The sequence below is a fragment of the Abramis brama genome (assembly GCF_963993115.1).
Source record: "Abramis brama genome assembly, chromosome: 4".
NCBI lineage: Eukaryota > Metazoa > Chordata > Actinopteri > Cypriniformes > Leuciscidae > Abramis > Abramis brama.
The window spans coordinates 45,000,836-45,018,854 of NC_139966.1; the positions used below are offsets into that span (position 1 = coordinate 45,000,836).

The 18,019-nt window shown below is 36.9% G+C and overlaps 1 protein-coding gene across 1 annotated transcript in view; it reads right to left on the reverse strand.

Moving 5' to 3' along the window:
• The window catches only part of col7a1l (collagen type VII alpha 1-like), a 67,468-nt gene that overhangs the window by 29,512 nt on the left and 19,937 nt on the right, over positions 1 to 18,019 (reverse strand). Inside the window, exons 13-43 of the mRNA XM_084111880.1 lie at positions 17,144 to 17,263; positions 15,744 to 15,902; positions 15,520 to 15,633; positions 15,244 to 15,393; positions 13,269 to 13,406; positions 13,030 to 13,176; positions 12,825 to 12,944; positions 11,779 to 11,925; positions 9,979 to 10,242; positions 9,026 to 9,165; positions 8,739 to 8,862; positions 8,500 to 8,643; positions 7,689 to 7,876; positions 7,520 to 7,600; positions 7,418 to 7,435; positions 7,307 to 7,333; positions 4,690 to 4,758; positions 4,031 to 4,111; positions 3,875 to 3,901; positions 3,480 to 3,524; positions 3,278 to 3,346; positions 3,079 to 3,174; positions 2,616 to 2,642; positions 2,473 to 2,526; positions 2,210 to 2,281; positions 1,867 to 1,926; positions 1,741 to 1,767; positions 1,608 to 1,652; positions 1,378 to 1,413; positions 805 to 849; positions 6 to 41 (exon numbers count right to left, since the gene is read on the reverse strand). Coding sequence (XP_083968006.1) covers positions 6 to 41; positions 805 to 849; positions 1,378 to 1,413; positions 1,608 to 1,652; positions 1,741 to 1,767; positions 1,867 to 1,926; positions 2,210 to 2,281; positions 2,473 to 2,526; positions 2,616 to 2,642; positions 3,079 to 3,174; positions 3,278 to 3,346; positions 3,480 to 3,524; positions 3,875 to 3,901; positions 4,031 to 4,111; positions 4,690 to 4,758; positions 7,307 to 7,333; positions 7,418 to 7,435; positions 7,520 to 7,600; positions 7,689 to 7,876; positions 8,500 to 8,643; positions 8,739 to 8,862; positions 9,026 to 9,165; positions 9,979 to 10,242; positions 11,779 to 11,925; positions 12,825 to 12,944; positions 13,030 to 13,176; positions 13,269 to 13,406; positions 15,244 to 15,393; positions 15,520 to 15,633; positions 15,744 to 15,902; positions 17,144 to 17,263 — 2,870 coding nt within the window. The remainder of the gene's footprint in view (positions 1 to 5; positions 42 to 804; positions 850 to 1,377; positions 1,414 to 1,607; positions 1,653 to 1,740; positions 1,768 to 1,866; positions 1,927 to 2,209; positions 2,282 to 2,472; positions 2,527 to 2,615; positions 2,643 to 3,078; positions 3,175 to 3,277; positions 3,347 to 3,479; positions 3,525 to 3,874; positions 3,902 to 4,030; positions 4,112 to 4,689; positions 4,759 to 7,306; positions 7,334 to 7,417; positions 7,436 to 7,519; positions 7,601 to 7,688; positions 7,877 to 8,499; positions 8,644 to 8,738; positions 8,863 to 9,025; positions 9,166 to 9,978; positions 10,243 to 11,778; positions 11,926 to 12,824; positions 12,945 to 13,029; positions 13,177 to 13,268; positions 13,407 to 15,243; positions 15,394 to 15,519; positions 15,634 to 15,743; positions 15,903 to 17,143; positions 17,264 to 18,019) is intronic.

Below are 18,019 nucleotides of genomic sequence, written 5' to 3' on the forward strand. Positions count from 1 at the left end.
TTCACCTCATCACCCTTTCGTCCAGCAGCTCCGGGGAAGCCCTAAAGTTTAAAAAAGAGAAAGTAAGCTTTCCCTCTAATCATTGCAAGAATTATGAAATTAGTATTCAGCAAATATGAATGACCTCGGGTGCTTTGAGAAGAGTATTGGTTCTCTGTGAGCTGCGGTAGAGCTCCAAACCAAACGTTTTATCATGCCGCGCTGTTTCTGAGAGAACCGAGCGATAATGAGGAGTCGAATTGTTAGAAATGTTTCCTTGATCTCCTCTCTGAAGGCTTGGGTTTAATAATGACTGCGTAAGATTAATTTGAAAGTAACTGAAAGTCTGATTTGCCAGAGATGGACACACAGTGACAAGGTTGCATGTGAAGGATATAATAATATAGCAGTTCGTAATGTTTCGCACATGTAATTCTCTCATTATTAGGTGGAAACTCCATCCAGGTGTTTCCTTTTTTAATCAGGTCGATAATGTGGATCTGGAGCTTTGACGTGGATTTTGGAGTCCATCATAGGCTAGAGAGCAGAGAGGAGGCGGTTTTCCTATTTCTTAATCGACTCCTTTAATTTCCCCAGAGATCTACAACTCATTCTTGCTTTAAATAGAACTTCAACATCATCATACAGAGTGGAAAAGTTTGAAGAGCGAACAAACAAATAAGGATTTAACTTTTTTAACCAAGCTTTTTTAAGTGCAGGGAAGTGATTTAAATCCATTAACTGGTTCATCACACATCTGACCTTTTCCTGCAGTTGCCATTTATATTTTTCAGGGATGTGAAGAGGTAAAATTGATGAACTTACTGCAATTCCTGGAGGCCCGATTGGCCCGATTTCCCCACGTTCACCCTGTCAAATAAATGCAGTTGCTGATTACATTGAAGGATTTAACATTTGTAGTTTATGTAGTTGAAAACAAATGTCAGGTGTCAAAAAATGAATCTAAAATCAGATGGTTATTGCAAAATACACATGAGAGGGTGGTCAGGTCTTATGACCAGCTGACTATACATTATGCAACTTATAACATGATTGTTTACCAAATAAACAAATCAATTGGAATGACATTGATTTGAGAAAATATTCTATTATGTGAGAGGAAAGAGCCAGAGGAATGATACAAGAGATTGTAAACTATCATACAGTAGTAGATTGTCAAGGTTGCCAAACAGTAAAGTATCTGACCAAAGAATGACAGAATTGGCCAATCAAAATCCAGAGAATTTCAGAGAGCATATTTTAATGGACAATATATGTAAATGTTTAGTGCATTTGATGTTTAGCAGCATTGGCACTAGACAAAAGCACTGACATGACATGATAGATTTTTTGATGGTGGAAAAAGCTAATCGATTATGTGCCTGAGAAAATTCATACCTTGTCTCCTTGATCTCCTTTAAGACCCTTTTTCCCCTAAAAACACAACAACAGTGAAACACCTCCGTCATTATGAAGCACTTAACATTTATTAAACGAGATTGCATCTAAGCCTGACATCTGTTAAAAGATTCATGCTGATTTACTGTGGAAGACAGATATGATTTAACAGCATGAATTGGCAGATAAAACACTTTGATGGTGAAATGGTTGTGTATAGTCTGACAAACCCGAGGGCCTGCGATTCCCTGGACTCCTTGGATTCCTACATCGCCCTTTGGGTGAATATGGAAACTACAAATTACACACTGCAAGAGACAATCATCTGTCACTCTCCATTGATCTTACATCCAACATGCTTACCTTTGGGCCTTGTAGACCTGAATTACCCTGAAAAATGATTACCATTAATTACTCTTAAGATTTGTTGACAGCAGAACATATCAAGTTAAATAAATAATGTGGTTTGTGTATATCAGAAATATGTACCTTCTCTCCAGCTGGCCCAGGAGGACCTTGGACACCTTGAATTCCGATACCTTCCTCTCCCTTTATGATCAACACAAAAGAAATTCAATCAAACAACCAGCTGCACTAATTTTAGCTTTGTGCAGTTCTGACAGAGAGGAAGGGCAATTTTTTACAGCACTCCGAACAATGAGACTTCCAAAACGATAGTAGGCAGATGAGCAGAGAGATTTAATTTATGCATTTCAACTATCCTGTGCAAGCTGTAGGAAGCCATTGCTTAAAATAGCTTTTACATCACTGCTGAAAATACAAAATGACACGTGAAGCTGTTTTAGATTTTTTACCCCTTATTCTCACCCACCTTCTCCCCTTTCTGACCAGGAAGTCCTGGAAGTCCATCCACTCCTACTGGCCCTGGTAAACCCGCAAGACCCTAAACAAACACATCCACAAGTTCAAATTAAATTACTTGTTTCATTATTTCAATCAACCTATTAAATGGTTTACTTATAGACCTAGTTCTTGCATATTAATATAGGAGAAAGTATTTTAAAATCTAATAATACTAATAATAATAATACACACTGTAGCTTTAAGAGAGTAACTCTTAAAGCATGCACTAACATTATTCCCATGTTCCCCTTTTTCTCCTTTGGCACCTGGTTTTCCACGTGGACCCTAGAGAGTGTGAGAAGCATTATAATCACACATTGTATTTTGCATGTATATTTTATGGTAAAATGTTGCTTGTGCAGTGGATGTCTTACTTTAGGACCAGATTCTCCAGTCTCGCCCTAAGAGGAAGTAAAAGAAAAAAAATTTCGAGCCATTTTATATGCTTAATAAGGTCATTACCACTCATATTGCATGTAACCTTGTGTATAGCCTTAAGCTGTAACTTAAAAAACCACACTAAACACAACTAACATGAGATTATAATATAGACAATAATATTATTATATATACTGTATTCAGGTCAGGGTTAGATGTTAGGGTTTGTAGATTAAGTTGACATGATGTTGCAAAGTTACTTAGTCAGTGGACTGTCTGTTGGGGAAGCATCAAAATAAATTGTTAGCAGATAATAGACAGTCTATTCATAATGAGAGTTAGCTGACATGTAGTGCAAAGTTATAGTTAGCAGAATGTCTAAAGTGGACTATCGAAATAAAGTGTTACCGATTATAATATAGACTACTTCATGTGTGCATGTGAATATTTCATACTAACCTTAACAGAGAGTCCAGGAGACCCCGGAGGCCCAGGCTGAGCAGGGAGTCCTGGGGGACCTGATACCCCAGGGACCCCTGGAGCACCTGGGGGGCCCTTTTAATCAAGATAGAGAAAAGATGAAAACCTTGAAAAAATCTATTTCATTTTATGCCAACTAGTTAAACACAGCTATTTTTAGTATGATACCATCACTTACTGAAGATCCAGGTTCTCCTTTACGCCCTGGAATAACCTCCATGCCTCCCATCACATAGCCTGGCTCACCCTACACGATAAGATAAAGTTAACATAGGTAAACTTGATTTAAATAGGCTTTATTTATTTGTTAAAAAATAAATAAAATAAAATAAAATAAAATAAAATAAACATATGAAATGCTTATCAATGTCTAAACTTACTCTCTCTCCTCTCTGCCCTTTAGGTCCAGTATTACCAATAGGTCCCTAAGATTGCGGAAAAAAGAGTGATCGCACAGACACAATCACTGTCACAATCACACAGAGAATAATCCACTTGTCTAAAACATGAGGCATGTAATAAAAAAGGGTGAAACTTTAAGAGAAAATAGGGGCATATACTCAAAACTGACTAGTCGTAATCATTCCTCATTACTCACTCTGTGAATCACTCTAACATAATTGCACCTTTCCCAATTCTCCTACTTAGATATACATATAAAGGATATTGCGTACATGCTTTAAATGAGTGAACTAACTACAATTTCCAGAATATACCGATTTAAACACCACCACCTACACTGTTTTTATACTGTGAGATCTAATGAGACACTCACCATGTCACCAGGAACTCCAGGTGATCCCTAAATCAGATTATGAGATTGTTTAGGCACATTTACACATTTAATCAACAAAATCTTCTCAGTAAGTCACATTCTTTACATATTTTGCAGTACTAGACTGATGCTTGAATTTTTTAATTCATCCATTACCCTTTGTCCAGGAGAACCAGGGGGTCCGGTTCTACCTGGTCGTCCTGGTAACCCTGGGATGCCATCCGTTCCGGGAAGACCCTGATAAATGGGTGTGGATTGGGAATAACACAGATAAAAATAACGAACAAACAAAACAAAACATACACAAATACAGAAATTGTTTGATGCTGCTCAAATATAACATCAGAACATCTTCAGTGCATTTATTGCTTTGAATCAAATATAGAGCAATATAAAATCCACGCATTCACATGGATACATGTGACAAAAATAAATAAGGAAACATCTACAACAATGCTGATCTTATTAGCAAGACCTGTCACATTTCATTTGTTATACAAAAGAGTCGCTTTGATATGACAAGCACTTTCATGTGTCGCCTTCTCAAAGAGATAACAGGAAGAGAAAAAAAAGAAAAGTATGAATAGCACCCCGCATAGAGAAAGATCTGTGATATTATTAATTAGATTTAATCCTTTAATCTACTAAAACAACAACCGAGCCACAAAAACAATCTCATTATTAACAGAACGGCTCAGTTTAAATAATAAATGCTCCAGTAATTAACATAAACATAAGCGTGTAATTACGGAGAGGACTGGGGTGTTTTATTTATGTTTATTTAAGTTTGTGCTTCGGATCATGGATGTACTCACCCGCTCACCCTTCTCCCCTTTGACCTTTAGAGAGAATGAGTCATATTGCCCCGGGCCTTGCTTGAGTCGCTGTGTCAACAGAAAAATATTTGAAAAAGAAACACGGATTAGGGTCCAATTCTCACTATTACCTAACTATTAACTACAATTTTGCCTCAATAAACTCCCAATTACTGCTTATTAATAGTTAGTAAGGTAGCTGTTAAGTTTAGGTATTAAGGGATGTAGAATATGGTCACGCAGAAATTGAATAAATCATTAATATGTGTTTTATAAGTACTAATAAACAGCTAATATCCAATTAATATGCATGCTAATAAGCGAGTTAATAGTGAGAGTTGGACCCTAAACTAAAGTGTTACCAGAAACACACTTAAAATATATATATATACAGTATATATCCCTCTGGGGTCTGGGGTGTTTTTGGGGTCCTTGAGATGTTCTGACATGCCCTGACATTTGTGCTTTTTTCAGTTGCTTATAAACATATTAATGGCAAAGGTGTAAATTCACTCTATATAGCACAAACAGGACTTCCATAATATGTGAGCCACATGTATGTACATGTTTTCATTTTTGAGAGAATAATGTTTATGCATGGCTATCGGATGGATGTCATCGCCTAGAGTTTTTTCTTCAAAATGATGTGAAAATCATCCTGCCTAATCATTCACATAAAACGATACATTGATTTTAGTTTTGTGAAACACTTTTAGTTTGGAAAGCCAATATGCGGATGGGGCGTAAACGCTCCAACAGCATCATGCATATTTAGTAGTTCACACCTGGTGAGACAATGTCCCTGCATACTTAATGAGCCATTCATTCAGGTGTGTCACCTATAGCTAACTTAAATATACAAGCTTCATAAAAATGATCATTCTAGAAGAAAATTTCAGATGGCATTTAGAGGCTTTTGCATCTGAACTCTTCATATATACACACACATATATATATATGCATGCACATACATACTTTATAATCTTTCCAAAACTAGTCAACGTCTTTCAAAACTAAAGTATACATTTTATCATACGTATTTCAAAGTAAAGCATTCATTAGTTAGTTGATGACTTTATTTTTGACAAAACACATACAGTATATATTCCTCATCTCAGTATAGCAATAGAGTTTGCTAAAAGCTGTTCATTCAATACAGCAGTATTTGAAAATCGATCATATTTTGTAAATTACATTTATATTTGCATTTATGTCAAAACCTAGACACTTTTAAACATCAAAAGGACATTTATTAATATGTATTCGTGTCAAAATGACAAATAAACAGATTTTCCTATTCAATTTTGCATGGAAACGCTTCCAAGACGCTTGCGTGTCACGTGAAAAATAGGCGTCGGTTCTATTTCTAGAATGCACGCGTTTTCCACGCGGCTCGTGCCGCGCCTGAGACGCGCGTCTCACACAGGCAGTGTACAAACTCTAAACTGTTAACATGGGAGCCGAAATAAAAACGGACACGCCACGCAGCTGAGACGCTTACGCCACGCATCCAGTGTTTCACCGGCCTTATCCAGCGGATGTGGGCGTTTCACAGGTTTGTATGGATCGCCTCACATTTGCGTTTGAATAGCGCGGTCTCCGTAGGCGGAGTCACATTAAAACTTAATTAGCTGAGATGAGAACGACTGACATCTCTCTCTTTACATACATATTATATAAACTGTGAATATTTGTTTTTTATAAAAATTACTTCATTTAAAAGAAGAGAATTCAAGCTTCATGCCTGTGTGTCTGTATGCCTGTTTGACTGAGTATTCGCTGAGTTACAGTTCATTTTCGGACGCGTTTCAGAATTGACTTCACTGACGGAGAGTAGGCAGAACTCGCATCATGTTTATTTTTCTTTATTTGGCGAAAAGCACAACACTTTGTTTTTATTATGAGCATACACAAAAAAATACACACTAAACAGGATCGATTGATGTATAACACAAACATATAAGATAAATTTTTTTTTTTTTTTTTGCACTCATACGGAAAAAAACGAGCCTATCGCGCCGGCGCGATAGCCGACCCCAGGGGGATATATACTGCAAGACACTCAGTTTTTATATTTTCTGAAGAAATTGTGTGTGCAAAACCAGTGTTGTTATCATTAACTAAAACTAAGACTATTCTCATTAATTGAAATAGCTGAAATAAAACAAAATATAAATATTAGATGGAAAACTAAGTTTAAGCTCTAAACTTGCAAGCCTAAGTCAAAAGGGCCCACTGTAAGTCTCTGTGATACTTTGGTCCCTAAAAATTACTCTTTCAATGTAAGTCTATGGGAATTGTTAGTCTAATTTATCATATGTCAGGCAAATATCGCTAGTCTTATTGCTAAGAAAAGTTACATCACACATCTACTCAATAAGCTAAATAAGTTAAATACTTATTATATAGTTATCATTCTTGGTGTGAACAGGGTTGAGGGTTTGTTCAAACCCCTATTTCTAAGTATGAGCAATAACAATACTGATGTAACCTTTGTAAAGCCCTCTAACAAAGTGAGAAAGACTGTCTGTCAGAGTTCAAACAGAATTAGGAAGTGAGCTATTGAGATTAGAGAGAAAGAAAGAAGGAAAGAGCAGTCTGAAACAGTCGAACATACCAAGCCGCCATGACCAGATCCATCGCCCTGCAGCAGAGAAATGAGATATTATCATGTCATCAGTTATAATTCTATGATCGAATCGCACACAGTAACATGGTAGCCGCTTACCTTCTCTCCTTTCTGACCCTGTGAAGAACAACAAACTGGGAATGAGGTTTCATATGAGACATGGTGTGACGGCTGTAATGAGGATGTAGAGGAAGCGTTTACCTTGCAGCTAAGAGGACAGCTGGGCCCTTCTGGTTTAGTGAGAGCTTCTGGGTCATCTGTAGGTGTGTCCAGTTGAGCAGACTATGACAAAGACATATACAATTTTGACTTGTGCAGTATGTATTGTGAAAATATTACCCATAATTCCACTCTGATCAGCACGACCAACCTCGTCGTGTTGTTTGAACTCTGATAGTAAGGCCTCGCTACAGATGCTGCTGATAAACTCTCTCTCGATGGACGGAAGATCGTCAAAGTCGCTGGCGAAGAAGATGTTCTTGTAAGTGGTGGGGGAGGCGATTTTACTCAGCTCCTCAATGTCTGCGTGAGCGATGCCGATGGCCAAAACACTGACACCTAAAACACAAGTATACCAAAAACTGAAGTTCGAAAACTGGAAACTGAAACTATAAGTGTCATAAGTGTCATAAAGTAGTAAATAATACTTATGCTACCATTCAAAAGTTTAGGATCAGTGCGTTAAAAAAAAAAAGAGATTAATACTTTTATTAAGCAAGGACACATTACACTGATCAAAAGTGACAATAAAAATATATATTTTTTAAATCTATACAAAAATACAACAAAATATCTACTTCAAATAAACGCTCTTTTGAACTTTCTATTCATCAAAGAATCCTGAAAAAAAGTATCATGGTTTTTCACAGAAATATTAAGCAGCACAACTGTTTTCAACAATGAGAGTAACAAAAAAGGTTTCTTGAACACCAAATCATCATATTAGAATGATTTCTGAAAGATCATGAAACACTGAAGACTGGAGTAATGATGCTGAAAATACAGCTTTGTTGTCACAGGAATAAATTCTCGATCAAATATTTTTGATCAAATAAATGCAGCCTTGGTCAGCAAAAGAGAATTCTTTCAAAAAACAAAAATGTTACTGACCCCAACATTTTTATCGATAGTCTAGATTTAGTCATATATGAATGTTTGTCTATGCAGTTTATATTACTCACCCAGAGCATGCGCTATTCTGGACGGTGGCTCTACATCATCCTGAGCTCTTCCATCTGTCAGCAACACTAAAACGTGAGGGACTTCCTGTCTCATACCAAGAGACTCCTGAAACATCTCCCTAAGGACATAGCTGATCCCACGACCTACACACACACATTCACAATCATCAAATTTTAGATCAGATTGCACCCTAATATGTGTCAACAACAATTTTTGATCTTTAAATGTGCACATAAACCTGTTTTTGTGTTCCCTCCTCCATAGCGGACATCTCGGAGTGCTCTCAAAACGGAGCTACGGTCTTTGTGAGAGTTAAAGTTGAACTCGATCCTGGGCTGATCACTGTAGTGAACTACTGCTATCTAAGGCAAGTTAATGAGATGGTTCACTCCACACTTAAAGCATTAGATGTTTGATCAGTGCAAATGATTGAGACTATTGATTCAGTGACTAAGACACAGAATGATACCGAATGAGGTGTAAAGTTCTTAATTTAATATATGCTAGAGCATTAGCATGTCCTACCTGTGTTCCTTTAGGTCCTATAGTGGGGAAGTAGGTGACAATTCTGAACAGGAAATCCTTCAGTTTGCCAAAGTTATTATTACCAATGCTCCAGGATTCATCGACCAGAAACACAATATCTGCTTTCACCCTGCCACACACTAACAGACAGATGCACACAATTCATTCACACATTCACACACTGTTTAGAGTGGGTAGACAGTGTAGTAAAATTTCTGCTTTTGGCGATTCAGTTAAAAGGATTGTTCACCCAAAAACGATTCTATCATTTCCTCACTCTCATGTTCCAAACCTGTATGACTTTCTTTCTTCTGCGTTTTTGTCCATACAATGGAAGTCAATGGCCAAAACGGTCATTCTTCGAACATTTTTCTAAATATCTTTAGTCATACAGGTACAACATGAGGATGAGTAAAGGATGACAGAATTTTTTTTGTGTGTGTGTGTGTGAACTGGCCCTTTTAATGACTGAAACATCAAATAATACGTTTTATTTTGGTTTGTTTTTTGTTTTTTGAGTAATTCATGAGAAATTGCACTTCTTATAAGCTTCAAATCATGGGAAAACATTGATTAATAGTCTATTTTTGTGGTATATTTCAGCAAACTGAGCAGTATATTTAAAGCTGTCTGTTAGAAAGGGTTCTTGTTTAAAATTTCACATGCAAAAGAGACATTTACAAGTCTAAAAAAGGAAAAGCAAAAAAAAAAAGCCTGTTTTATTCTAAGGGACACTGAGAGGGTGGGAAAAGGTCATGAATAACTAAACAATGATTGCTTTGGGTGCATAAAAAAAAAAAAATCTGGAGCAAAAAATTTAAATTGATTAGAAAAATGTATGATTTGCCCCCTTTAAAACATAACTTCAGCAGAATTGTATACATTTTAAGTGCAAAATATTGATATTAAATATATATTTAAACCTGATTGAGACAACATTTAATTTGAATGACCTGGTCCAGGTGGGGGCGTCTCGACAGAGAGGGTGGTTTGGTCATTTACTGTGGTAATTCTGGTCAGTGCTGAAGCCGTTTGGCCGATCGTGATCTGAGGCCTCACAGCGAGTCTCTGAGTTGTAGTGGGTGTGCTGGGGGCTTTGACCACTGGGGTGCGAGTGTTTCTGTTTGTGGTGTGGAGGTGCAAGTCGTTGTTCTTGGTGTTAGCGGAGACAGAGGCCGGCGTGGAGCTCTGGACAGGAATGAGGTAAGGAGCTCCCACTGTAAGATAAGCATAAAAAAAGTCCTGAGCTCAAATAAACCAGTGTTTACTTTTGGTATATACTACCATTCAAAAGCTTGCAGTCGGTAAGATTTTTGGTTTCACTTTATTTTGATGGTCCCTTTAACACATTCTGTTGAATACAAGTAATGCTGCACCAACAGTACATGTCAACTAACTCTCATTAGTAGAGTATAAGTAGACTGGTAGGGTTAAAATCAGTTGACATGTGGTAGTAAACAGTTATCAGATTTTTAAATGTTTTTAAAGGGATACTCCACTTTTTTTGGAAATAGAAAAAAAAAATCATTTTACAACTCCTCCAGAGTTAAACAGTTGAGTCTTACCGTTTTCGAATCCATTCAGCCGAACTCCGGGTCTGGCGGTACCACTTTTAGCATAGCTTAGCATAGATCATTGAATCGGACAGGACCATTAGCATCTCTCTCAAAAAAATGACCAAAGAGTTTCGATATTTTTCCTATTTAAAACTTGACTCTTCTGTAGTTACATTGTGTACTAAGACTGACGGAAAATGAAAAGTTGCGATTTTCTAGGCTGATATGGCTAGGAACTATATTATTATCATACGTCATATCATTACGCCTGCTGGACTCATGGTACGGCAGCAAAGTTTCTTGATTATTACGCAGGAATGAGAGTATAGTTCCTAGCCATATCAGCCTAGAAAATCGCAACTTTACATTTTCCGTCGGTCTTAGTACACGATGTAACTACAGAAGAGTCAAGTTTTAAATAGGAAAAATATCGAAACTCTTTGGTCATTTTTTTGAGAGAGATGCTAATGGTCCTGTCCGATTCAATGATCTATGCTAAGCTATGCTAAAAGTGGTACCGCCAGACCCGGAGTTCGGCTGAATGGATTCGAAAACGATAAAACTCAACTGTTTACCTCTGGGGGAGTTGTAAAATGAGCCTATTTCCAAAAAAGGGGAGTATCCCTTTAAAAGAAGTTTCATAGAGGCTGCAATTATTTGATCAAAAATACAGTAAGCCATTAATATTATTACCATTTAAAACATAATTTATTTCTGTGATGGCAAAGCTGAATTTTCAGCAGTCATTACTTCAGTGTCGCATGATCCTTCAGAAATCATTCTAATATGCTGATTTGGTTTCTTATTATTATCAATGTTGAAAACAGTTGTGCTGATTAATATTTTAGTGGAAATCGTGATTTGTTTTTCAGGATTCTTTGATAAATAGAAAGTTCAAAAGAACAGCATTTAATTGAAATTGAAATCATTTGCTGTATTATAAATGTATTTACTGTCACATTTGATTAACAAATTAAGTGACTAATTTAAAAAAACGTACTGACCTCAAACTTTCGAACGGTAGCGTGTTTTAAAAATACATACACTTTCCTAAATAATGAGTTGTGATACTACATAATGAACAGAGAACATAATTTACACCAGATGTGTCTAACACATCGATCATGCCTTACGATATAAGTGATTAGCATTTAAAAATGTAAAATGCTGATGATATTTGCAGAGATAATGCCTTACAGATCCTTTTAGTGATGGTTGTGACTGGACCCTCCACTTCCCCATAAAGTGGTCTGATGGAAAAGATGTAGGTTCTGCCGTACTGGAGATCTCGGATCTTATAGGAAGTGAAGCCAGAGCTCAGCAGATCAGAGGAGAAGTCCACCTCTACAAAGAACATAAAGAGAAGCATTTGCATTAGGACTGAATAATGTCACCATCAAAGTGACTAAACAGGAGTAGGAAACTAAAAACTGGAACATCTGGGAGAGGCTATTGTCTGCAAAATGATCAAAATACTTGAGGTACGTCATAAATCTTTTATACCAGATTAAACACTTCAAGAATGTTCAAGAAAACATAAAAATTTAAGCATTCTCAGGATGACGTTCTTGTAAGAGTCAAAAGCTTAAGAATGAAAGCCACCTTTAAACCCCTCACAACCTTCATGTTCAAGCAAAGGACAACCTCATTAGAAGACTTCGTTGACGTCATCGCCATAACAGGAATGAATTACAGATCTCATCATGACATTATCTACGCTGTCTATTCTCTTCTTTTTTTATGTCTCATATCAGACAAAATGGCTTTTATGGGAGGAACTCTTATTACAAGAGCTTATCTGAAATTAGTTTTGCCCTGCCATTTAGCAACACTCATTAACAAATAAACGGTCATTCTCCTTGTTCTTAAACAACCGAGCAGTGTTAGAGCCAAGAGCCAGGTTTCAGCTAGGTTAATCACCTCTATATATTATATAATACAATATATGATATTTAAATAATCTGATATAATATGATATTTAAATTTTATAAAAATGTTTGTCATCCGATTATCAGCCAATGTGCACAGTTTTTAACATGGATTTTAAAGAAATGAGATTTAAATACCAATATTCAGTAGGCCTATGTCATATATACTATCTATACAACTATATATTTTAGTGGACACACGTCATGTGTTTGCATGTTCATAAGCTATCCTTTATTTCTACAGAAATATTTCTGTGCGCACATTTAGGATTTTTTTGTAAATGTGGATGCACTCTGGAAGCTTCTGTTTCTGACCTGATATGTGTCTCCAGGACAGCTGGTATCCAGACGCTCCAGTCACTCTGGTCCAGTTCAGTACAGTGCTGTTGTCGGTGGTGTTCAGAGCGCTAAATCCAGTCACTTTGGGCAGATCCACTGCAACACAACAGCAATTCTTCTTCAAAATACTTACATTTGCATGCTTACTGTTGCACATTTACATGAAAACAAGCAGACTCACGGGTGCGGGCGGTCACCATTACTGGGCTTCCCTCTTTGCTTTTGACCACTGCAGAAACCTGGATTTTGTAGGCAGTACTTGCAGGCAGATCAGTGATGGTGAAGGACGTGGCAGAAGAAGATACAACCTCACTCTTCTTCTCTCCACCTAAGAGAAAATACACAGACCAGTGAAGATGATGGATGGATTATAATGAAATGCAATGATAATGGAGTGTAATGAGGACTGCAGGTGCCCACCATGAAAGGGTCTCCAGGTGATATTGTACCCAGTGACCCCTGGAGTTTTCTTCCAGGCCAGTTTAAAAGAGCTGGCGCCAATGTCCACAACTTTTACCTCCCGAACTGTCTCAATCAGCTCAGAGTCAGTTAAAGAAGCTGCAAAACAATATGGCACAACTATTAGTTACACCAGGTTTGATAAAAGGCAATGAAATAAATTTATTATCTAAAAATGATTCAATTATAATTCATTCACATGTTAATTTTATATTTAAAGGAGCTGTATGTAAGAAATGTATTTCAATTAATCATAAAATGGCCCTGATATGTCACTAGACATTAAGAAATCATGTTCATTTCAAATACATATCACTGACAACAGTAGTACGGCCAGGATATTGTCATTTAAAAAGTGAAGTTGCAGCCCTCAACTGATGTTGATGTTGTCATGTTGTGTTTTGGCCTGAAGCGCCACCCTCCACCTATCTACCAATCACGAAGTCAGTAGTGTTTCAGCATTCGGGTTGCCAGCTCAGCTCTAGTTACCACAGCTGCAGCTACAAATGTTCGTGCTGGATCCTGCAGCCTATCTGGCAACCTCGAGTCAGGGGGAGGGGGAGGGGATACACCGCTCTACAGTAATTTGAAAGTAATTGCAGTACCAGTTTTGGCCACAATCTTACATACGGCTCCTTTAATATTTTTAAGATATTAAATCTAGAAGCCCCTTGAAGGTTTATTAGCTGAAGGATTAGTCCAATATGTAAGACACATTTAAGTCAAAACAGGTCAAATAAATACTTAAACATTTTTATATTTGTTTTTGCATTGTTTTAAGTGTGCTGTAGCTGTTTTACTGTGAACTGTGAAGATGTGCTGATAACAATGAGGCTGACAGCAGTGAAACACACATACACACGCACAAACACGCGCGCAAACACACAGACACAGACACACACACACACACACACAGAGAGAGAGAGCTTCAGTAAAAATACTGCTCTATATATAGCTGCTGTCCTAAAGATGGGGGCTCAAACACAGGAGCTGTCAATCAATCTCCTGATATCCCACAATCCCACTGGAACAATGGGCGGAACATCTCCATATCCCCGAACCCTGACTGTCTGAAGTGTTTAATTAACTGAGCAGAGTTTTCTTCTCATGGCTCTGATAAATGACTGTCAACCAGTTATCATTGAAAGAAGACAGAGCCAAACTGAGCAGTCAAACCAAACCAAATCAAGAACTGTTGGATCAAGAACAGCTTTCCTACAGTGTAAGAGGAACATCAAAAATACTGTGGAAGACTTAGTATAACACAGGCAATAATAAAAGGAGGAATATATATTTAAAATCCTAAGAATACCAGTATGACGACCTTGTAACTGTGAAAAGGGTTGAGAAAGAAAAGATAAGAGTATCTTAGAATATTCCAGTTCTAAGTGCTAAATTACCACATAAAATCAAAGTTACGGTGAGGCACTTTGAATGGGGCCAATTTTTTGAGGACTTAAAGCAGAAATGTGAAATTTAAATCTAGATTTAATTTACGATTTAGGGTTTATGGAGTTACATTGTAATGGCAACAAAGATGTAAAATCAGATATCACTTTATACATAAAAGATTAGTAATTGACTTTTCACAATGTTTTTCATATTGTTTAGTCTAATGTCTATATTATTGAAACAGTATTTTAACATTTTACAAATTTACCCCATTGTAAATGCTTCACTGTGACTTAGATGTTTGCTTCTTTAAAAGAAAAGGTAAGACAATTTGGTACTAATTTTTGTGGTAATGACACACTTAACTTGTACCGAACTCAGGATATTCCTTTAAATGAGTGTTTGGGTGTCTTGAGACAGAAGGACACCGTTAAAAAATCCAGAAAAAATCCCCAAAAACGCTGAATCAAATACTGTGGTTATTCTTCCATGACAAAAAAATATTTTTGAGTTCATAAAATGAGTTTATTGTTGTAAAAAGTACCTGTTTGCTGCGAGAGGGTGATTTCTGGCCCTTCTGTGTTGCTGTAGAGCGCGTGAATGCTGACAGAATAAAGCGTGTGTGGCTGAAGACCAGTGATGCTGTGTTGTAAAACACTGCGGTCAAGATAACGACTCTGAGGACGCACAAATTCTGGGAGCAAAAGCACACACACATGCACAACACAAATCAAAATGAGGAATTATAATTTTATGGGCCTTATTGAAACCTTATTGAAATTTTATGGGCCTTTTGATTTTGTAGGTGAACAGTTTTTACCCGAACTCCAGGTGAGTTTGTACTCTGTGGCCCCTACAATAGGACTCCATTCCACATCGATGGACGAGCTGGTGTATGAGGTTACTTTAAAATTTGACACGTATCCAAGGGGTGCTGGGGAGCAGAACGCATGACATAAGACTCGACCAGTAAGCAGCTGAAGTCACTGCTAACTGTCAGAATGTGTTTATCAAGAAAACAGGAGAAAGTTTCAGGTAACTCACAGGTTCTGAATGTAGCGGTGATGCCCGGGCCAACCACAGAACCAAAGAGCACGTAAAGAGAGAGCACATACTCCGTGTCATGGACCAGATTCTTTAAAACATACTCAGTAGTGCTGCCATTCAGAGCCAGCTGTCTGGGCCGATCTCTCCCTGTGAACTCTTCACATAAACACACATAAATACACATATATAAACGGATAAAAGAGGTATGTACAGCATCAAAAATATACATGTAAAAATATATATGTAAAATATGTTTATGTACTTGCATATTATACAGTATATACATTTTCTGGTGATACAGAACTAAAAAATCATAATAACAATAACAATAATTGTACTTTAATAATTAAACAAATATACATACAGCACACATAAAATAATGCTTTTTTATAAATGGATGAGTATATATATATATATATATATATATTAGTGCTGTCAAAACGATTAATGGCACGCACCTTACATACTGTATATATATATACATATACACACACACATATAATTATACATACAGTATATATGTGTGTATACCTTATATATATACACATAAATGCACACGCATAATATATATATATATATATATATATACATATATATAAATTATATATATATATATATATATATATATATATATATAAAATATATATATATATATATATATATATATATATATATATATATATATATATATATATATATATAAATATAAATATATTATGTAAACAAAATTTTATGTTAGATGCGATTGGTCGCAATTAATCGATTTGACAGCACTAATATATATATATATGTATATATTCTTTTTTTTAAATACTTAACATCGAACACCTAATTTAGACTCTCTCGCCCTTCGTTTCTCTCCCTTTTCTCCATAAACTCATCCTCAGACTCATCTATATGTATGTGTCAGAGCGTGTGGTATGAGTCACAGAGCACTTCTTCCTCAGAATGTTCTTCCAGGTCGCTCTTTAAAAGCAGGGGCCTGCAGCCCATCACAGTGACAGAAAGGTGTCACTTTCAAAGACTCTTCTTTTGGAGGTGCTCAGAGGTGACATCAATTCATTTCTTCCACACAGAGCCCCGAACACACACACACACACACACAAATTCTCCTAAACACGCAGATAAAGTTGACGGCATGAGTCATGAGGCGGCACAGCGACACCTCATGTTGTCACCAACCTGTCGCTTCCATGAAAAAGAGACTATAAATCAGAGAGAGAGAGAGAGAGAGAGAGAGAGAGAGAGAGAGAGAGAGAGAGAGAGAGAGAAGGGAGAGGAGATGAAAGAAAAGTAGTGACAAAAAAGAGAAACAGACTACAAAGTGAAACTGGAACGTGGAGAATGGCCAAGTTCAGGACAATGAGATCCTAGGAGAACAGCACTTTTTGAGGTACCTGCAGTAGGACCCCAGGCCAGTCTGTAGCCTGTGGCTCCAGGTACGGCGTTCCACGAGATAACAGCGCTGCTAGTGCTCACCGCAGATGCTCTCAGGGTCTGTACTGCACTACTTTCCACTGAGAGAGAGAGAGAGAGAGAGAGAGAGAGAGAGAGAGCATCATAATCGTCCTCAATGGTATCCCAGCTAACAGGGAACATTCTTGGAACTTTGGATAACATTCTAACAAGGTTCTCTCAAAGTTATGAACAAACATTCTTCCAGTAGCCTAATGTTCTCTGGTCTTTATTGATGTTCTCAAAACGTTAGCACAAAAACGACATTTTTTTCTAACGGTTTTTAAATGTTACCAGTTTCAGAACATTCAGATAACATTCCCCACATGTTTGCAAAATGATAAATTGGAATGTTTCCTTAATGTTCACATGACCAAAATCAAGCTTTCAATGTTGTTTTATATATGTGGTGTTTTTAATATGGTTTAAGACAAACCATGTGCAAATTCATAAGTCAACACCATTGCTGAGTATTTTCTCCTTAAAAATGCAGTGAAAAAAAGAGGATTGAAATAACTGGTGTTTCTTACGTCACCAACTACCTTGTAACCAATCACGTCAACGTGTGGGCTTTAGCATATCATTAAATAAAGCGAAGCAGGGGAGTCTCAAGAGAAGCCAGGTTATCCTGGTACATTTTTCTGTTGATATGAAAAATCGGGTACATTTAGCAATATAGCGGGTGAATTATGTATATGATGCAGGCCTATTACGATGTTATGATGAACTAATGCTTTTCTCCACTGACATTCTAAGCTTTTCTAAGGATACTGATTTTAGGAGGCAGCTGTGTGACTCTGAAATGGTGAACAGGAACA